Source organism: Saimiri boliviensis, chromosome 1 (assembly GCF_048565385.1).
Source record: "Saimiri boliviensis isolate mSaiBol1 chromosome 1, mSaiBol1.pri, whole genome shotgun sequence".
Classification (NCBI taxonomy): Eukaryota; Metazoa; Chordata; class Mammalia; order Primates; family Cebidae; genus Saimiri; species Saimiri boliviensis.
The window spans coordinates 231,167,019-231,189,888 of NC_133449.1; the positions used below are offsets into that span (position 1 = coordinate 231,167,019).

General features: G+C 37.0%; 1 protein-coding gene and 2 pseudogenes across 7 annotated transcripts in view; all 3 read left to right on the forward strand.

Moving 5' to 3' along the window:
* The window catches only part of AP3B1 (adaptor related protein complex 3 subunit beta 1), a 279,241-nt gene that overhangs the window by 231,277 nt on the left and 25,094 nt on the right, over positions 1 to 22,870 (forward strand). For all 7 annotated transcript variants that reach the window (XM_074384448.1, XM_074384437.1, XM_003920819.2 and 4 more), the window contains 2 exons: positions 8,933 to 9,164; positions 14,860 to 14,944. In XM_074384448.1, the coding sequence (XP_074240549.1) occupies positions 8,933 to 9,164; positions 14,860 to 14,944 (317 nt within the window). The remainder of the gene's footprint in view (positions 1 to 8,932; positions 9,165 to 14,859; positions 14,945 to 22,870) is intronic.
* Positions 3,214 to 5,032, forward strand: LOC141581021 (heat shock cognate protein HSP 90-beta-like; annotated as a pseudogene).
* Positions 5,031 to 8,926, forward strand: LOC141581022 (heat shock protein HSP 90-beta pseudogene; annotated as a pseudogene).

Here is a 22,870-nt window from a genome sequence, read left to right on the forward strand (position 1 = left end):
TTAATGATATGCAAAGAATAGCAAGGAAGTCAGGGTGATGAGTAGAATAAACAATCAGTTCAAGAGTAATAGGAAATGAGATCAAGGAAGTGGAACAAGGAGCCTGACCATTGGCAGGTTTTGAGCAGAGGGGTGACATGATACCCTTTTTTCCTGTTAACTTTTATTTTAGGTTCAAGGGTACATGTGCAGGTTTGTGGTACATGCGCAGGTTTATTATATAGGTAAACTCATGTCGTGGAGTTCAGTGTACAAATTATTTCATCACCCCAGTGCATGATATAACTAACGGATACATTTTGGCTATTATGTTCAGGATAGACTAACATAGCAATTCATTCTGTGTTCATTAGGATCCAGGGGTAGGAGCAAGGAAACCAATTAGGAGGCTGTTGGAATAATCCGGATGAGAGATGATGGTGCTCAGACCAGGCTGGTAATAGTGGTCATAGTGAGAAATAGCCAGATTAATTCATTTAAATAACTGGATTTCATCCCCAGTTACTCCCTCAGGTATCAGCTATGACTTTTGTGTTCTTATGGTCCACTCAGCCTGCTTCTGTCATGGCATTTGTCACACTAGTTGATTTACTTTGTTTTCCCAGACTAAACAATAAACTTCTTGAGGACTAGGATGCTTCATCTTTGTCTGTGTATCATACTCCTTAGCACAGGGCTGGTACAATTCATTGAATAAACGTTAGTTCCATGAAAGAATGAATGAATTAATTAATGGTGAGTAATGAGTAATGATTAGTAGTTACTTTGTATTTGAAATAATGGTGTCCTTATTGGACAGAGAGCTGTGAAATGCCTAATTCTTGCACAAAACCACTTTTCTCCCCAAGATGCCCAAGGGAAACATAGGGTCAGAGGACAAAGAAAGGCAAAGTAGTACTTTGTTATTAGTGTGGGCCTTGCTTTCTAACAATACAGAACTCCAGTGAGTTAGGATGGCCCACATCAAGGACTCAAAATTCTTTTCTATTAAAGGTAGGATTAAGTAGCCTTGATCCAAAACAAACTATTTGTTGAGCCACATGGAATTGATAATATGACTGATTTTGACCTACAGATATGGCAGATAGGAATGGTTCAGTCTAATCAAAAGCCATACCTGAGTCTCTGATCTCTTGCTTCCTTATCTACCAGCACTTTAGAGGAAGGGGCAAGGGGACATTCTCCCATTGCAAGCTTATTTCCCCCTCCAATTAGTGTCCTGAAATCTGACTAATCTCAACCAGTAGTAGGGTGGGGGAGATAGATGATGGAATCCCAGTTTGAACTAGGTTAAGCAGTAAATAAATAGGAAATTACAGCAAGAGTTCAGAGAAAACAACTTCAGCAAGGGCGGGAATGTGTCTTCGTCCTCAAGAACCATCCAGATCAAAGTTACCAGTTAGGCTCTCTGTATTTCATCTTTCCTTTTATTGAAATTTGCTTTATTTTTTTTTTTTTTCTCACTGGTTGAGAAAAAGCCTGGCTTAATATGACTTGTATAAACTTAGGAAACAAGGATTAAAAAGTAATTAAACATTTTCTTTTTCTTTTGTGTGAGACGGGGCCTTGCTTCATCACCCAGGCTTGAGGAGAGTGGCACAAACTCAGCTCACTGCACCCTCCGCTTCCTGGGTTCAAGCAATCCTCCCACCTCAGCTTCCTGAATATCTGAAATGACAGGTGCATGTCACTGCACCCAGCTAATTTTTGTGTTTTTAGTAGAGTTGAGGTTTCACAATGTTGGCGAGGCTGTTCTCAGACTCCTGACCTTAAGTGATCCACCCATTCGGGCTCCCAAAGTGCTGGGATTACGGGCATGAGCCACCACGCCTGACTACATTTTCATTTAGTACCTTTCTGTAGTTAAACAAGTATCTATTATTACCACAAAGTTTCATTTATGATCTTGTTTATTGTGAAAGAGTGCATAGACCTCTGGGAATTATCGTAGATAACCTTTGGAGAGTGTAAGGGAGGACCTTTTTAGTTGGTGAATTCATCAGAGAATGCTTCTTACCTTGAACTTGGTTGAATGTGGAAAGAATGAATGGGGAGAATTATACAGCTTTTCTTCCTGTATTCATCCCTTAACGTATTTTTTGACAATGATAATAAAGCTGTAGAATTTTGAGACAAAGTTGAAAACACAAAATATATGTTTAGACCATGCGTTCCAGGATTAGACAGAGAGAAAGAATCAGTGAGTCTGCCAAGGCTGGAGGGCTCTTAAATGACGAAAGGCATAGTTCTAACCACCTCGCGTATCTACAGACTAATTCCTGGCTGCTCGTGAACCAGACCTTTGTTTCTGTTCTGCTCTGTTCTCACTCCTCTACCCTGGCCTTTCTCCAACTATCAAATAGTCTTCCCTTTTACATTACAGTTTTGGCTTTCTTTCCTCCATATTATACGTGGGCCAACCTTTTATGAATTTCCATAGAGATAAAGCTGGCTACATCACCATCTATTTAATGATTTGATGACAAATGTTTCTGAAAGAATGTAGCAAAAAAGTAAGACCTGGTCACTGTCTCCAATGTGCTTATCAATTAAGGAAATAAACATGTAACCCTGAAAAATATAATTAGCCAGATAAAAGCTTATATTTAAGGTTGATTATCAGAGCCTCAGTAGCATGGGAATTTATGGGAAAAGGAGATTTTCCCTGAGTATAAATCTATAAATATAAAATATATAGCTCCTGCGTCACCCCGGTACAGCCTTGGTGCTGTGTGCATGTCGGACAGTCCCAGCCCACCTTGCTTTCTAGTGCTCGTAGCCTTTTTCTTTTTTTAAAGATGGCTGAGAAAGTGAACATGGAGAGGAGGAGGTGGAAACTTGCCTTTCAGGCAGATATTGCCCAATTCATGTCTCTCATCATCAATACCTTTTATTCTAACAAGGAGATTTTCCTTCAGGAGTTGATCTAATGTTTCTGATGCCTTGGACAAGGTTTGCTGTAAGAGCCTGGCAAACCCTTCTAAGTTGGACAATGGTGAAGAGCTGAAAATTGACATTAACACCCACCCATGGCAATCGTTCCCAAATTATGAGATCCGCCTCCGTCATGTCAGTGCCTGTGTCCACCAAAGTCAGGGTATATCCCCTGGTACTAAAGCATTTATGGAGGCTCTTCAGGCTGGTGCAGACATCACCATGATTGAGCAATGCCTTTTTTTCTGCTTGCCTTGTGGCAGGGAAAGTAGTTGTGATCACAAAGCACAACAATGTTGAAGAATATGCCTGGGAGTCTCTGCTGGGGGTTCCTTCACTGTGTGTGCTGACTGTGGAGAACCCATTGGCAGAGGTACCAAAGTCACTCTCCACCTTGAAGAAGACCAGACAGAGTACTTAAAAAAAGAGACAGGTCAAAGTAGTGAAGAGCACTTACAGTTCATACGCCATCCCATTACCCTCTCTTTGGAGAAGGAGAGAGAAAGAAAATCCGTGATGATGGGCAGAGAAAGAGAAAGGTGAGAAAGAAGTAGAAGAAAGGCCAGGCACAATGGCTCATACCTGTAATCCCAGCACTTTGGGAGGCTGAGGTGGGCAGATCACTTGAACTCAGGAGTTTGAGACCAGCCTGGCCAACATGGTGAAACCCTGACTCTACAAAAAATACCATAAAAATGAGCAGGCATGGTGGTGCGCACCTTAGGTCCCAGGTACTTGGGGGGTTGAAATGGGAGGATCACTTGAACCCAGGAGGCGGAGGTTGTAGTGAGCTGAGATCACACCACTGCCCTCCAGCCTGGGCGATAAGTGTTAACGCCATCTCAAAACAAAACAAAAAGGAAGTTAGAGATGATGAGGAAAAGCCCAAGATTGCAGAAGATATGGGTTCAGATGAAGAAGATGACGGTGGTAAGGATAAGAAAAAAGAAAATGAAGAAAATCAAGGATAAATCATTGACTGGGAAGAATTAAACAAGACCAAGAACATTTGAATCAGACACTTTGATAATATTCACCCAGGAGGAGTATGGAAAATTATGCAAGAACTTCACCAGCGACTTCACCAAGGAAAACCACTTGGCAGTCAAGCACTTCTCTGTAGAAGGTCAGTTGGAATTCAGGGCATTGCTATTCATCCCTTGTTGGGCTCCCTTTGACTTCTTTGAGAAAGAATGAGAAGAAAAAAGAACAACAAACTCCCTGTTCATCGTGTGTTCATCCTGGACAGCTGTGATGATACCGGAGTACCTCAACTTTTATCCTAGGTGTAGTTGACTCAGGATCTACTGAACATCTCTTGAGAAATGCTCCAACAGAGCAGAATCTTAACAGTCATTCATAGAAACATTGTTAATAAGTGCCTTGAGCTGTTCTCTTTGCTGGCAGAAGACAAGGAGAATTTTAAGAAATTTGACAAGGTATTGTCTAAAAACCTAAAGCTTGGGCCAGGTGTGGTGTCTCACCCTTATAATCTCAGCACTTTGGGAGGCCAAGGCAGGAGGATTGCTGGAAGCCAGGAGTTCCATACCAGCCTAGGCTGCAAAGCAAGACACGATCACTACAAAAAATAAAAAACGTTAACCCAGCATGGTGGCACACACCTGTGATCCAGGCTACCTGAAAGGCTGAGGGAAGAGGATTGCTTGAGCCCACAAGTTCCAGGCTGCAGTGAGCTATGATTGCACCGCTGCACTCCAGCCTTGATGATAGAGTGAAACCCCTGTCTATAAAAAAATAAATAGATAAATAAAATTTAAAAATTAAATTAAAGCCGGGCGCGGTGGCTCAAGCCTGTAATCCCAGCACTTTGGGAGGCCGAGGTGGGTGGATCACAAGGTCAAGCGATTGAGACCATCCTGGTCAACATGGTGAAACCCTGTCTCTACTAAAAATACAAAAAATTAGCTGGGCATGGTGGCACGTGCCTGTAATCCCAGCTACTCAGGAGGCTGAGGCAGGAGAATTGCCTGAACCCTGAAGGCGGAGGTTGCAGTGAGCCGAGATCGCGCCATTGCACTCCAGCCTCGGTAACAAGAGCGAAACTCCGTCTCAAAAAAAAAAAAAAAAAAAATTAAAATCTAAAGCTTGGAGTCCACAAAGACTCCACTAACCAGCGATGCCTGTCCAAGCTGCTGCACTGTCACACTCTCCAGTCTGGAGATGAGATGACATCTCTGTCAAAATATGTCTCCTGCATGAGGGAGACACAGAAGTCCCATCTGTAGCATCACTGGTGAGAGCAAATAGCAGGTGGCTGGCTCTGTGTTTGTGGGGCAAGTGCAGAAGTGGGGCTCTGAATTAGTATATACAACTAAGCCCACTGATGGGTACTGTGTGTAGCAGCAGTACAAACTCAAGGAGTTTGATGAGAAAAGCCTGGTCTTGGTTACCAAGGAGAGTCTGGAGCTGCCTGAGGGTAAGGATGAGAAGAAGAAAATAGTGGAAAGCAAAACGAAGTTGGAGAACCTCTGCAAGCTCGTGAAAGAAATCATCTTGGATAAGAAGGTTGAGAATGTATCAGTCTTCAGTAGTCTTGTGTCTTCATCATGCTGCATGGGGAGCAGCAACTACGGCTGGACAACCAACATGGACCAGATCACGAAAACCCGGGCACTTTGGGACAATTCTGTGATGGGCCACTTGATGGCCGAAAAGCACCAGGAGATCAACCTTGACCATCCCACTGTGGAGATCTGCAGCAGAAGCCTGAGGCAGGCAGAAACGACAAGGCTGCCAAGGACCTGCTGATGCTGCTGTTCGAAACTATGCTGCTGTCTTCTGGCTTCTCCCTTGAGGATCCTTACAGCCATTCCAACCACATCTACCACAGGACCAAGCTAGATTCAGGTATCGATGGAGATGCAGTGACAGCAGAGGAACCCGGTGCTGCCGTTCCTGATGAGATCCCCCTAGTCCTAGAGGATAGCGAGGCTGGGTCTCACAGGGAAGAAGTAGATTTGGAGTTTATACTTGGAAACCTTGTGCCCTTGTATAGTGTCCTCATGGCTCCCGGCGCAGCCTCGAGTGTCCCTGCCCCATTTTGCTGATGCCAGTGTTTTTTCTCTCCTTATGTGTAAGGCAGGAAATAAGGGCCTCAAGCCCCATTCCCTCCCCAGTTTGACTACAGGATTGGATGTTGTGTGTTGTAGTTTTTTTGTTTATTTTGTTTGAAATTCAAGTATGCAACATAAAGATGCCATTTTATACTATATATATATATGTGTGTGTGTGTGTGTGTGTGTGTGTGTGTGTGTGTATGCCTGTATGCACACATGTGCATACACTTTATGTCCCTGCTTGTTTAGATGCTCACAATATCTTTCAGTGAAAGAATGTTCCTGCTGAGGATTGCTGTCTTGGTTTATGCTAATCAACACTGAGAATTCATAATGATGATAGAATTTAGAGCGAACATTCAAACAGAAGAGTTTTGAAAATAATTTTTATGGCCAGGCACGGTGGCTCAAGCCTGTAATCCCAGCACTTTGGGAGGCTGAGGCGGGTGGATCACCAGGTCGAGAGATCGAGACCATCCTGGTCAACATGGTGAAACCCCGTCCCTTCTAAAAATACAAAAAATTAGCTGGGCATGGTGGCGCGTGCCTGTAATCCCAGCTACTCAGGAGGCTGAGGCAGGAGAATTGCCTGAACCCAGGAGGCGGAGGTTGCGGTGAGCCGAGATCGCGCCATTGCACTCCAGCCTGGGTAACAAGAGTGAGACTACGTCTCAAAAAAAAAAAAAAAAAAAAAAATTTTTATTCAAGGAAAAGAACCTAACCTTAGAAGTGGAAGTACTTTGAAAACTTAAAACACTAGGTTGTTATCATCATCAGAAGGCTTAAATAGAACGAATAGGCCAGTAGCCCTATTATTTTATATAACCAAAATTTTAAATTTAGCTAATTGTTAATTATATTTTACAAATAAACTCTCCCATAAATTTTTATGATTATTTTATTTTTTACTTTTTTTTCTTATTTTTATTGATGGATTTTCTTTTCTTTTTTTTTTTTTTTTTTGAGACAGGGTCTTACTCTGTCACCCAGGCTGGAGTATAGTGGCCTAAACATGGCTCACTGCAGCCTCAACTTCCTGAACTCAGGCAATCCTCCCACCTCAGCCTCCTGAATAGCTGGGACTACAGGCACATGCAACCTCACCCAGCTAATTTTTTGCATTTTTTGTAGAGACAGGATCTCGCCATGTTGCCCAGGCTGGTTCTTAAACTCTTGGGCTCAAGTGATCTTCCTACCTCAGCCTCCCAAAGTGCTGGGATTAGAGGTGATGATTATTTTAAATTGCTCACACTTACATGTTCAGCCTTTGGAGAAAGAATATATCTTAATGATATTTAGAAGGCATGATGTATCATTTTGTCCATGATATTTAACTTTTGGATTTTTGTTGAACTTTAAATCATTACTTTAATAGCTACACTTGTAATATCATCAGGTGTGCATGGCATAGTGAAAACGTTTGATAGGTTGATACGTACTCTTAAAATTATAATAGAGGCCAGGCGTGGTGGCTCAAGCCTGTAATCCCAGCACTTTGGGAGGCCGAGGCGGGTGGATCACGAGGTCAAGAGATCGAGACCAACCTGGTCAACATGGTGAAACCCCGTCTCTACCAAAAATACAAAAAATGAGCTGAGCATGGTGGTGCGTGCCTGTAATCCCAGCTACTCAGGAGGTTGAGGCAGGAGAATTGCCTGAACCCAGGAGGCGGAGGTTGCAGTGAGCCGAGATCGCACCATTGCACTCCAGCCTGGGTAACAAGAGTGAAACTCTGTCTCAAAAAAAAAAAAAAAAAAAAAATTATAGATAATCTATTTGGGAGAGCACACTTGTTAGGAAAAAATCTTGATCAAGCCTGTTTAATTACATATTGATTTTTTTTTAATGCTTGCCCATGTCAGGTCAAGCCTAATATGCAATACTGATACTTTGAATGGAAAGAAAGCTATCACATGGTTTTAGAATAGACAACGTTTCATTATTTAATATGCTGCCTGTGATTCCAATCAAAATGACATTGAGGGAAGAATTTAATTAAGAGTCTAATGTTCAATAGAAGGGTGAACAGATGATTAGCCAAGAAAATATTGGGAAACAAGGAAAGATTTGTTTTACCAAATAATTGGATTATATTGTAGGTCTATAAAAAATAAAACAATGTGGTACTGGTTTAACAGGACAATCAAGGCCCAGAAATGTCTTCTACTACATAAATAATTAGAATTTTTGCATTTACAGTATTGAAGAAAGACTATTAGTTCATACAGGGATAATTGGTTCAATATCTGGAGAAAAATAAATACGGAGTCAGTATACCAAAATCAATTCCACATGAATTAAAATTTGAAACCATCAAAGGTCTGGAAGAAAGTATAAGTGAGTAGTTAAGTTGATCTCAAAGTAGAGATCTTTTCAATCATCAAAGCAAAGGAAGAAGCCACCTTATCCTGGGGGTCATGGTCTTCAGTTTACAGCAGAGGAAAATAAAAACAAAAAAACAATTCAAGGAGTCAGGATTGAAATGAAGCGCCAAGATGTTCATTTTGGTAGTTGGCTAAAAACGCTCAAGAAAATCCGTTGACAAGCTGTTAAAACCAGTAAAAATGTTAGCAAGATGGCCAAATATAGAGGATCTAGGGGGAAAACTAGTTTATAACTCCCCCCCCTAAAATTAGTATGTTTGTATTACTCAGATTATGCTCTTCTTATTAGGCTTATATTGTTAAAAAAAATTTTAATATATGTTTGCAGTTTACAGAAAAATTTAATAGAGTTTTGAGGGCATTTACTTCTTTGTATCATTTCTGACTAATATCTATGTATGTGATATCCTACTAACGTTTGTTATTGTAGTTCATATAATACTTTAAGGAAACCAAGAATTAAATGTCATAAATGTTTGCGTATTTTCTAAAAGTATAATAACTCATCTTTTTTTTTCTTTTTCCCACGTGTAATAGGTCAGTACGCCTATATTTGTACCAACGAAAACTCATGTGCTTCTTCATCGAATGAGTGGAAAAGGACTAGCTGCCCATTATTTCTTTCCAAGACAGCCTTGCGTTTTTGGTGATAAGATGGTCTCTATACAAATAACACTGAATAACACTACTGATCGAAAGATAGAAAATATCCACATAGGGGAAAAAAAACTTCCTATAGGCATGAAAATGCATGTTTTTAATCCAATAGGTAAATATTAATTCTCATTTAAAACCTTATTTGATCACTAAATATGTTCATTTTAAAAGTAAAATTTTACTTTTTAGTAAAATAGTAAAGTAGAATATTATTGTATTGACAATTAGCATATTCAGTTTATATTTGGTTTTCCTTTGTAAACTGAATTTATCATATAAGATAAATACATTTCTTTGCTCTTAGTGAATCAGGTCCCAGTAATGGTAATACCAATGATGATGGAATGCTGGGTCTGCAGACTCAAAATTGCCATCACATTTTACCACCTGCATCACCCTCCCCCGTCTCTTCTCCTGGTCAGCTTCATTCCCTGCATAATTTTAAGTGGTTTATTGTGTATTGAAAGCAAGAAAATCGGTCTGCATTTCTGAATACAATACTTCTCATATCTCAGGATCCTTTCCTATTTCCCTTCACGTTCCCATAAATTGAAAAGTGAAAGGAGCGAAGACTGAGAGAATGTTGACCAAGCTTGTCCAACCTGTGGCTCAGGATAGCTTTGAATGCAGCCCAATACAAATTCATAAAGTTTCTTAAAACATGATGAGATTATTTTTGGGATTATGTGTATATATATATATATATATATATATATATATATATATATATATTTTTTTTTTTTTTTTTTTTTTTTTTTTTTGAGATGGAGTTTCTCTCTTGTTACCCAGGCTGGAGTGCAATGGCGCGATCTCAGCTCACCACAACCTCCGCCTCCTGGGTTCAGGCAATTCTCCTGCCTCAGCCTCCTGAGTAGCTGGGATTACAGGCATGTGCCACCATGCCCAGCTAATTTTTGTATTTTTAGTAGAGACGGGGTTTCACCATGTTGACCAGGATGGTCTCGATCTCTTGACCTCATGATCCACCCGTCTCGGCCTCCCAAAGTACTGGGATTACAGGCTTGAGCCACCGCGCCCCCGCGATTGTATTTTTCTTTAGCTTATCAGCTATTGTTAGGGTTAGTATATTTTACGTGTGGCCCAAGACAATTCTTCTAATTTGGCCCGGGGAAGTGAAAAGATTGGACACCCCTGTTGTAGACTAGTCAGCTTATCTTCCTCTGCATATATAGAATAAACTGAGCCCAGAGGATATCACTGTTATTCATCCACATCCTACTTTTAAATGTTTTCAATCTGTTGCCACCATTTAAAAATCAAGATGCTTTTATATTTTAAAAACTGAGAAATCTCACTTTTCTTGGGGCAGAGCATAAGGTATAGCAGTACCAGCCCTTTATCTGCATGTAGCAACCAGTGAGCAGGTGCTGAGCAGCGGCTGCCCTCAGCTTTGGCTCGTGCTTTCCAGGGTGTTTCTGTGGCCACTGCATCCTGTTGTCATCACCACAAAGTGTCAATGGCCATTTTTCATTCCTTTTGCGTTTTTTAAGTATTTTGCTAAAAATATCCCCTTTAAAAATTAAATATAACAATTGTGTGTCTTACTTTGAATTTGAAATAGTTAATATTTAGAATGTCTATTCTTTTTGGTTTTTGTAAGTAGAGATAACCCTAAGGTTTAGCTGAGAGAAGCTTTAGGCAGAACCTCAATTAAAAGCAATAAAAGGTTTATGTCACTGTATCCTCCAAATGTTATAACCAGAATGCTCCAGACAGCTCCTTTTTGTAATACTTAAGATAAACAAAGCCTTTTGACCAGGATAAAGCAAAAGTATGTAATTGTGCCTTCTTTACTCATTGTTTCACATAACTTCCATTTTTCTTCATCTGAGCTTTTTGGCATTGCTGAATTTTCTTCTCTGGTTTTCATGAATCTTTTGATAAAGAAAGCCATTTTTTGTGTGTGTTGTATTTTTACACAAAGGAATAAAACAATTTTTGATAAAGTCTGGTAAAGTTTTACAAGCAACCAAAGTAAAGAAAGTGGAGTTAAAGTAAGCTGATTTCAAAATCCACTTAACTTTAAAAAATATTTTGGTAATTAAGATAACTATTTAAAGAATACAAGTATCCTAATTTTTATTATACAGTGTATGAAGTTAATATATTGCCAAGGAATTGTTGTGTTCTTTTTATTGCTTGCAATTCAACCTTTTTTACCTAGTTAAAAAAAATTAGTTTAGCAAGTGTCAAGCAGCTGATATATGAATTGTCTGAAGGTCGAAAATGTTATTCAAAGGTTAAAACAGTAGAACAGTATTAATTTTTCTTTGAGCTGGCATAATGAGTTGGTGAGTTGACCTTTTCTTGGCCTATATAGAATAGAAGAAATAAATATAATAAATTTTATAGCATGGTCTTAAAACAGAAATAAAATATGAATGTATACCATTGCCCCAGTACTAGTTGTAGGCTTTTCTTTTTCATTCTTAGACAAATTTTTATGACTATATGTTTCATTCATTTTATTGGCATTTATTGAATGCCTTCAAGATACAGAGTTCTTTCCTCTGCAGTGTGTCACCGCCTAGATGATACTACTATCAATAGATTGTAGGGTTATAGAATATAATATGTCTAAATTAGTCTTTCAAAAATATCTTAAGAATGCAACAGAAAACAAATACTATATTTTAATGTTTTCGTAAAAAAAAAGAGAGGTAAGATATTTGTTTTATTTATTAAGCATGTATACATATGAAAGAGTCTGCAGTTTTTTTATTTGCCACCAATCTGTTTTGTCTGTAAAGTGCATTCATTTTTTTTCTGGATTTGACCCTGCGTTTGGCATGAAACTGGATTCCTTGCAAGAACATTAAGAATAATATTCCATTTTCTCCAAAGAGACCAAGTATATAAGAGGGGTTTTTTTTTTATTTTTTTTTTTTAAGGCACACAGAATATCCTTCAGCTCCCTGTACTATATTCAGTGGCTTTATGTTAGTGATTGACAAATTTGAGTTCAGCTAAGATTTTACCAGTTACTGTATGGCTGTTACATCAAAGCAAATGGCATTCTATGTGATTTCATGCGTTGGTATTAACGGTGTGGCGTAACAGACCCAGTGTTTTTCAGCCATTTCTACACAGCCATCACAAATATATAGGAGCCAATCTAGAAATGGTGTCCAAATATAGACACCTAATTGGGTAAGCTTTCCCAGTTTAGTAGGCTCCAAATATTATAAAAATCCATTATATGAATAATTTTTTTCTTTTTTTAAAATATATTTTATTGCATTTTAGGTTTTGGGGTACATGTGAAGAACATGGAGGATTGTTTCATAGGTACATACATGGCAATGTGGTTTGCTGCCTTCCTATATGAATAATTTTATGCTGATCATTTTGTTCTTGAAGCATCCATATAATAAAACATGCCATTGATCATGGACTGTCCCCCAGAATTAGCATGGCACTAAGCTCACAGTTAATTATCTTAAGACCGAAGACAGTTTCAAATAGTTTCAAAGAGTGCTATCAACAAGGCTTCTTGAGAGTTGTCACTTTGTCAAATGAAATACAAAGATACATGATGAAGGGAGATCTAAATCATGAATGCCATCATGTTTTGGAGATGACATAATCTGCTACTAATGTGTCAGTTAAAAACAAGACCAGGCCGGGCGCGGTGGCTCAAGCCTGTAATCCCAGCACTTTGGGAGGCCGAGGCGGGTGGATCACAAGGTCAAGAGATCGAGACCATCCTGGTCAACATGGTGAAACCCCGTCTCTACTAAAAAATACAAAAAATTAGCTGGGCATGGTGGCGCGTGCCTGTAATCCCAGCTACTCAGGAGCCTGAGGCAGGAGAATTGCCTGAACCCAGGAGGCGGAGGTTGTGGTGAGCCGAGATTGCACCATTGCACTCCAGCCTGGGTAACAAGAGCGAAACTCCGTCTCAAAAATAAAAATAAATAAATAAATAAATAAATAAATAAATAAAAACAAGACCAAACCCCAGTATAGTTATGGCACAGAAGAAGGCATTAAGAATTCACTAACGGGCCGGGCACGGTGGCTCAAGCTTGTAATCCCAGCACTTTGGGAGGCCGAGGCAGGTGGATCACGAGGTCGAGAGATCGAGACCATCCTGGTCAACATGGTGAAACCCCGTCTCTACTAAAAATACAAAAAATTAGCTGGGCATGGTGGCACGTGCCTGTAATCCCAGCTACTCAGGAGGCTGAGGCAGGAGAATTGTCTGAACCCGGGAGGCGGAGGTTGCGGTGAGCCGAGATTGCGCCATTGCACTCCAGCCTGGGTAACAAGAGCGAAACTCCGTCTCAAAAAAAAAAAAAAAAAAAAAAAAAAAGAATTCACTAACGATTAGCCTTGAGTAGTGTGTGACTGACAAAGCTCTAAACTGTTGACAGCACATAGCTTTATGAGATATGAAAAAAATGTATATGTCATTATAGTTATTTATCCTACAATAAAGCCTATTTGCTAGAGATTTAGGGAGCAAGTCTTCTGGTATTTGAGTGGTAGCCTAGTAAATGTTAAGTTTATAAACAAATTCGAACTAGAATCAGCAAACCAACATACATACCACTGAGCAAATTGCATTTTAATTATTACTTTTTTTTTAACATACTTCCTTGGCCTATGAAGTAGCATTTTAAAATCAGTATTGAACAAATGCTGTCTTATAATGCCTAATCCTCATTAAGCTTGTGAAATATAAACATAATAATATATGAAGCTTATTGAATTATTATTTTATCCCACTGTACCATCATCTCTGTCAGGGTTAGCATTAAATGGCAAATCATACTTACCCACAAGCCCTAGGATAGTCACAGTGTGCTTGCTAAAATATACCTACATCTGATACAATGTATAAAGAATACATAAAGCTAAACATAAAGAGATTCTATGGTATAGCTGCAATTATACAGAATACTTTCAGCCAAGTAGAAATCAAAAATGGACAGTTTCTATATATGAACAAATATATACATGTATATTTAAGATGACCTCAGTTTTTCTAATGTATAGCCAAACTTTCAAATCGTAAGCAAAATGAAATTTTGTTCGTGTTTGTCTTAAGTTTTGTCATTGTTAAGTGAAAAAAAAAAATACTGTATTGTATGTTGGTATAGTTATTTCCTATACTTGGTTAGTTGACAGATAAAGCTTCAGAAATTCCAAATTTATAAAATATCATTTTATTTTTTGTTTTATCAAGATAATCTAATCTGCCATTAAATTTTCTTTGAGTGATTATTTAATGCAATTAGACTTACCATTTTGATTTCAATGTGAGATCTCTTAATTAATTTCTGAGTACATCTTAATTTCTTCTTCCAACTTTAATTTACATTTTTTAATTTAGAATTTTTTTCATTGAAAATTTGGAACATTGTTTAAAATTTGCTTTTTATATCTAGAATAAATATGCCATAGTTTTAAGTACATAACCTCTTATAAACCCCCAAAGTCCATTATAGGTATGCAAAACAGGAACACGTTTATTTCTTTCTTATTTTCAGTACCTCTAGAGATAATATTGTAAAACATGAAATTTCCCAGGAAGATACGTATTTCTGAAACAAATGGGTATAATGTGTTCATTGGTTTATGTGCAGAATTAAATAAAACCTTGAAGCAGAATAGTTCGATTACTTTATAATTTGCTTTAATATTCATAGTTTGAAATTTTTAAGCCATCATTAAATTTCACTGTTTCAGCCATGCTACAAAGTACCTAAATTTTCGGTGTTATAGTTTACCTCTTTTTTGCATCCTGTGTGTTTTCATGTCTAAATTATCTTATTTCCTAGACTCTCTTGAGCCTGAGGGATCCATTACAGTTTCAATGGGTATTGACTTTTGTGATTCTACTCAGACTGCCAGTTTCCAGTTGTGGTAAGTTCAATTGTTCTTCTGTTTTTTATATTACCTGTAAAGGATAGCAGATCAAAAACTAAGCTTTCAACAGCTTGCATGTGTGTGTGAAAGACAAAACATTTAAACAAGTGTTTTTGCTTTGATAAATGTTTAGACTGCCATGAAATAGTTGTACAAATTGTATGCAATATGTATATTTTTAGTATTCGTTAACACCTAGCCATTACAATCTGCCATATGTGATTGAAATTCATGGTTTGTTGGTTAAAGAAAAAAGGAATTTTACTAGTAATTTTTAACTTAGCATTCCAGTTTTAGAAAATTTATGAGAAAATTCATGAGGAAAATCCAGGAGAAATTAAAGACATTAATAATATTATTAAATAGCCCAGAGAATATATCTTTTGAGATATACATATGTGTTATCTTGAGATTCTTAAGTGGAATATTATTGATTCCATCAATACCTAAAACCCACTCTTTTTTTTCTCTTTTTACATCAGTTTACAAACTGCTTTGATAAAAGTCAAAAGAGAACATTTAGGCAGTTGGCAAAGGTTTCATAGCTGAATGTTATTCAAAAGAGCTTTTTTAGAATTGGATTTTGTTGTTAATGTTTTTCTATAATGCTTTACTCATTTCTCATGAAATTCAGAGGCTGTTAGCAAATTAGTACAAAGCTATATTCCTGAGTCATTGAGAATTATCTTTGAACTCTTTTCTTTTTCTGATATAAGGCACAATTGGCTATTTTGAGTTGAATTTTCTTTGTTTTTTTTTTTCTTTCTTTCTTTCTTTTTTTATTTTTTTAAAGATGGGGTTTCACCATGATGGCCAGGCTGGTCTTGAACTCCTGACCTCAGATGATCCACCCACTTCAGCCTCCCAAAGTGCTAGGATTACAGGCGTGAGCCACAACGCCCAGCCGAAGTTTCTTTGTTTTTATTCTAAAAAGAATTTAGACATTGTATCTACATTTTAGCCAGCTTACAGCAGAGTTTGTTGTAATTTAAAAGTCTTTGAGTTTTAGAAATAGACATTTTAAAATAAATTTATAGATTAAACATAGTGAACTTTTCAGTTTCATATACCTTTTCAGTTTACCAGTAATTCTGGCCTAATGTTATACCTTTTATTGCCAAGAACCTGCAATGATGAATATAAGCAGTGTAGCATAACACATTGATTTTATGCAGATCATCACCTTTATGTTTTGGGAGGTCTGCTATATTAGTGATATATAAAAACTGATTACTTTTCCCAACATTGCCTAGTAATTGTTTATTATTTTTCTATTAGACAAACAACACAGATCAATATTACTGAACAACAGGCTATGAGTAACATCACTCTAAATAGATTTGCCTCTAACACCAAGGTATATTTATTTTAATGGTTTGGACAATGTGAACCCAATGACAAAGCTCATGCACCAAGTTAGACCAAAATTAAGAACTAAAAAAGATTCCTTTTTCATATCAATTTATATAACGAACCTTTGATTCCTGTGTAATTGGGTTTTTTTTCCAGTTTTTATTACAAAGACTTCCTTTATAGTCTATTGAACAGGATTTGCATTTTGTCTTTCACAATTAACTAAGTCCCTTTAGGGATGTATATATATGCAGGTAGTATTTGATTTTTATCTTTTGCCAAGGTGTGTATGTGAATAATATTTTTCTAAATTTCTTTTAAACTACTATTAGGAAAATAATTCATATATTTCACATAGAAAATGCCCTTAGCTATTAAAAGCATTCACATTTGTATTTTTTGCTCTTGTAAAGATGTAAGTTATTTATTTTAGATTTTGTTAAGCACAACAGCATGCTGGATCAAAAATTTTGTGTGTGTGTTCCAAAAAGAGCACTTTGTCTTGCATCAAATGTAATTGATCCTGAAGCAGTGTAATCACAATTACTCACTTTCTTAATTGGCCTGCCCAAAATCAGAAAATGGAAACCGATCGACAGTGTTTAAATCAATAGCTTCATAGTAGTGCTTGTGGGGGTAGGGAGATAGTGGTAATGGGTAGATCAATCGGTCTTAGATGCCAATCACTGATTGTGCCTTTTGCATAGTAAACAGCAGTTTTTGCTTAGTGATGTGCTGTATTAGTCTTGGTAGTTCAATAAAAAGAAAAAAAGAAACAAGAATGGCTGATATTGAATTTTTTCCTTGAAATACATTATACAAATCGATACATAAAATTATGGGTAATAACAGCATATTTGATAAGAAGCCTTCAGAAATGCTGAGAACATGGACCCAAAGCCTGACAGGTACTCTTTTATTTGTTATGATAAAAAGAATTAGAGTAAAATGATCCTGCTTTAGCCTCTGGATTAATTCTGTATCATTGTAATTGTACCTATGGATAAACAGATACAGGCAGAACTATTATATTAAGCTATGTAGTTATATACATATTTGGTAAGCATTTGTGCCTCTTTTTTTGCTTTGAATTTTAAATGGTCATCAAATTAAGTTCTTGATTAAATTTATTGAGATTGAATATGTGTGCAATATACATTCTTGATTAAATTTATTGAGATTGAATATGTGTGCAATATACATAAATATATTCTACCTGAAAGTTAGTGCAGTGCATGAACAGATCCTCATCCTTGTAATCAGCAGGTATGCACATATTAAGCAGTATGGGAAATTACACAACTTACTGCTAGTTAGAGGACTGAGCACATGTTTTTGTCCAAAGATCTGTTATACATTCTTTAGTAGTTAATGGGCACTAAAAATATAAGAAAGAATGCCATTGGTTGACCAGAAATTGTGAGGCATTATTGACAGAAAGCAAATAGGAGCAGATAAACAATAACAGAGAAAATAAAAATCACAGGGTAAAACACTCATGGGAGAAAATACCATGATGCTAAGAACCAATCTGGCAGAACATCAAACACAAAGTGAGTAAGTGAAAAGTTAGGGGTCTTAAGGCAGTCATTAGGGAATTAAATCCTTCCAACCCTCCAGCTCCCCATTGTTACCCCTGACAACAGGCAACATGCACATTAATAATAAAACTGTGAAGAGAATGAGCCACTTGCCTGGGAAAGATGTTTTGGTGTGGATGTGGGGACCTACAAGAGCAGAGCAGGGTTTGAGTTTGTGTGAAGGAAGCAAGGATGGTCAGAGATGAGATGAAATACAGTTTTATCCGAGAGAATATCTATCCAAAATATTCTCAGGTCCTCACTACGAGGGTAAAACCAGTGTTACATTTGTTGGTGGGGAGGAAAGGCCATTTCTTGCCTGCCTACCTCCAACTTCATGTCCACATAACCAGTCAGTATCTTGTCCACTTAGAAAAAATAAAACTTCAGTCAGCCTACGCAGGGGAGAGGAGACCCAAAGTAATGATAGTTGCTAATTAAGTAGATGAATAATGGAATGGACACAGCTGAATAGTGATTTAGTATTCTGAAAGAAAGAAAGGGTCAAGCAAATCAACTGGAATACAAAGCAAAAAGGCAAGACAGAAAACAGGGAAGGTTAAAAGGATCAGTTCATCTCAAGGAGCTTTGGCAGGAAAGAAAAGACAATGAAGGGAAGAAATAATTTAGAAAATAAATTATGGAGAACATTTTCCTGCTGGACATGGTGGCTTACATCTGTAATCCTAGCACGTTGGGAGGCCAAACAAAGATAATTGTTTGAGCCCAGGAGTCCAAGACCAGCCTGGGTGACATAGAAAGACCTCATCTCTACCAGAAATCAAAAAGGATTAGCCAGGTATGGTGGCACACACCTGTCATCCTAGCCACTTGGAAGGTTGAAGTGGGAGGATCCCTTGAGCCCAGGAGTTCAAGGCTCCAGTGAGCTGTGATCACACCACTACACTCCAGCCTGGGTGACAGAATGAGATCCTGCCCCCAGTGAATGAATGAATGAACATACGGCCAAACAAAAGAAACACACAAGCCTTCAGATTAAGAGGGCCAGACAGGGTGAATGTGAAAAAGTATCAAAAAGATCACATCCTGCTAAAATTTTTGATAAGAAGAATACCCTATTATCTTCTAAAGCAGAGAGGGAAAAAAGCAGCTTACCTAAAAAAGGACAATAATGAGAATGGGATCAAATTTCACATCAGTACTCTTATCAATTCTGGAAGTCAGAAGGTAAAGGAAATGACCTTTAAAATTTTGAGGATACCAAATAGTCATTTTTCAGTGAAGGAAAGATTCTATCAATCAGTTTACCACTACACATCCTTGCTGAAAGGATCACTCAAAGATATACTATAGTAGAATATTTTCTTAAATCTGAGACAGAACCAGGCATGGTAAGGCATTCCTGTAGCCCCAGCTACTCAGGAGGCTGAGGCAGGAGGTTAGCTTGAGCCCAGGAATTAGAGACTACAGTGCACTATGATTGCACCTGTGAATAGTCACTGCTTTCCAGCCTGGGCAACACAGTGAGACCTTGTCTCAAAAAAAAAAAAAAAAATTGAGACAGAGAAAAACATAAAATTTTTTTAAAAGTACTGAGCAAAGAATTCTACCTATAAAATATATCGATGTATAAAAATAATTGTTGACATAATGTGAAAAATAAATATTTACAATAAACTGGAACCAAAATCTTCACATAGACAAGTGGGAGAAGTGATGGTATACAAGATAATTGACTGATGGCAAAAATAAGTTTAAATATCATTTAAAATATTAAAGATAACCACTAAAATAATACAAATGGGATTATTAGAATTTCTAAACAACTAAAGGCAGGAAAAAGGGAGTAATTAAAAAATGATCGGGGCTGCCTGTGGTGGCTTACACCTGTCATCCCAGCTCTTTGGAAGGCCAAGGTGGGAGGACCCCTTGAGGCCAGGAGTTCAAGACCAGCCTGGTCAGCATAGTGAGACCTTGTGTCCTACAAAAAAAAAAAAAAAAAAAAAAAAAAAAAATTAATTAATTTAAAAAACTTGATTAGTTTAACCAAGAGGAAGAGGAAAAAATATAGCAAACAGAAAAAAAAAACAAGATGGCTGGCGTGGCCATGCACATCACCCATACTAGTTTTGACAATTCATGTCAGAGAATTAATCCTACTTTTACTAAGCAGGTAAAAATCAAACTTTAACCTATGCTATTTATGAGAACTCTACCTAAGAGAGAATGGCACAGAAAAGTTGAGAATAGAAAGATGAAATGTGTGTATGTGTGTGTGTATGTGTGTGTGTGTGTGTGTGTGTGCATTTATCAGATAGCTGTGCTAAAACTAGAAAAATTAAGTATTTTAGGTAAAAAGTAATAAAATATTTTGTGTTCATTGTAATCTACCAAGAAACTATAATTGTTACAACCTTTAAACTATGTAGTTTTGTCATTTATAAAGCAGAAACTAGTACAAATACTGGGAGAAATTGTCAAAGCCATGATCGTGGTATATTTTAACATGCACATTCAAAATTGACAAATCAAAGAGTAAGGATAAATAGATATAATTACATACAGGTTTAATGATTTAATTACCAAGTTTGATCTAAGGTATATATGTTTACAAAGAATTCCTTATTTCCTGTGTACAGAAAATACTCATTTTTAAAAGCACATATAGGATGTACAAAAAAAAAATAGGAAAACTATGGGCTAATATGATTATAGGAAAAAGACACCTAAGAAAGATTAGAGAGGAGAAAGATGATAAAGCATAGAGATCTTTTAAGTTATAAAATCATACTATACACTTCTACACCAATAAATTGGAATCTTTAGGTGAAAGATTTTCTAGAAAAATATAAATTAGGAATAAAAGCAATTAAGTTGTATCAGAACCTTGAAAGATAATTTTTCTAGAACGAAAAAAAAGGAAATCATCCCACGTCGTTCTGTAAGTCTAGCATCACCCTGATTTTAAAACCCAAAAGGGTAACACATGAACATGGAGATCAGTTGTGGTTATAAATTCAAATGACTTCTGGGCCATACAAGTTACCCATAACCACATGAAACGTCAGAAACAATCTCCTTTAAGTCAGAAAAGCAAAACAAGGATATCTGCTTTCCACACTATATTACACATTATAATGGAAGTTCTAGCCAATACAGAAAGGCACACAAACGCCATTTGCAGTATAAATCCTGGAGAAGAGAAAAAATTGTAATTTTTTTTTTTTTTGAGATGGAATCTCACTGTGTCATCCAGGCTGGAATGCAGTGGTGCAGTCTCAGCTCACTGCAACCTCTGCCTCCTGGTTCAAGCAATTCTCCTGCCTCAGCCTCCTGAGTAGCTAGGGCTACAGGCACTCACCACCACACCTGGCTAATTTTTTATTTTTAGTAGAGATACGCTTTCACCATATTGGCCAGGCTGGTCTCAAACTCCTGACCTTATGATCCACCTGCCTTGGCCTCCCAAAGTACTGGGATTACAGGCATGAGCCACCATGCCCAGCCAAAATTATAATTTTCATTCAACGTAATTATCAATCCAGAAAGTTGGAATCAACAGAAAATGTGTTATTTAAACTAATGAATTTTAAAAGGTGGTACAAATACTTATGTGGGAAGAAAACAACCTGAAACTTTTCTAAAGGGCATAAAGGAAAATAAATATAAAGAAATATAAACAAAATAATAAAAATAATAAATAAATCCTGTGTTTTTAAATGGGAGACAGTATTGTACCTCAAATTAATCTTCTAATTCAATGTGACTCTAGGCTAAATTCCAGTAGGCCTTTTCAAGAAACTTTACAAACTTCTAAAATTCAGCTGGAAAAGAAAATGTATAAGAAAAGTTAACATTTTTAATGAAAAAAGTCTTCCTCTATAATAATTTAAAAATACCATAAAGCCACAGAATATTTTTATTCTGTATAATTAATATTGGCACAAGAACCAATGAAACCACAGAATTTAGAAACTTAGAAATTGTGTATGTCAAAAAGGTGGCATTTCAGATCCGTGGGGAAAGAATAGAGCATTCAGTAAGTGGTGTGAGGACCAGTATTTGGAAAAAATAAAGGTAGCTTTCTCTCACAAATTGTACCGAAACAAGTTCCACATGCATTTATTATTTAATTATAAAAAGCTATAAAAGTATTGAAATATAGTATAGATAAATATATTCATACTCTGAGGACAAAAGTCTTAAGCATGACACAGTACCTAGAAAGATATAAAGGAAAATGATTAATAGGTTCTTCTACTCAAAAGTTTAAAACTTCTCTGCAAGAAAAGAAAAAGTAGACACCATAAACAAGATGAGAAAGCTACAGTGCTGTTTATTTGGCAGAAAAAAAGTTTAATAACCAGAACGTGTAACTCTCACAATCAATGAAAAGGAATCCAGTAGAAAGATAGGGAAAAGGCTAAGAATAGGCAATTTACAAGAAAATAAAATCAAGTGGCCGACTGGCATTTGACAAAGATGTTCAACATCACTAGTATTCAGGGAAATAAACATTAAAACATTTTACCTATCAGATTGGCAAAGTTTTAGAATCATTTTTATAGCTGGTATTGACAAGGAAGGTAGAGAAAAACATGCACTCTTGTATGCTGTTTGTGGGACTTTAAATTGGCAGTATCTGTAAAATATACTTCTCAACTCAGCAATTTCACTTTTAGAGTATCAAGCTGTATTTGTGCTTGTACAGAAATAGATCTAGCCAAGTATATTATTTAAGCACTGTTTTTAATGGAGAAAAATTGGAAATGATAATTAATGGGGGAATACTTAAATAATGACGTATCCCTATTACATGCGTAAGTTTTGAGTACCTCCTATGCATTATTGCATTTTATTTCATTAAATAGTTAAAACTACCCTGCAAGGTGAGTGTCACTTATTCATAGATGAGAAACTTGAGTCTTAGAATAGACTGCTTGTCCACTTATCTTACCTGCAAACTTTACCTGTTTGGATCCTATAAAGCAGGTGTCCCCAGACTTTTTACACAGGGGGCCAGTTCACT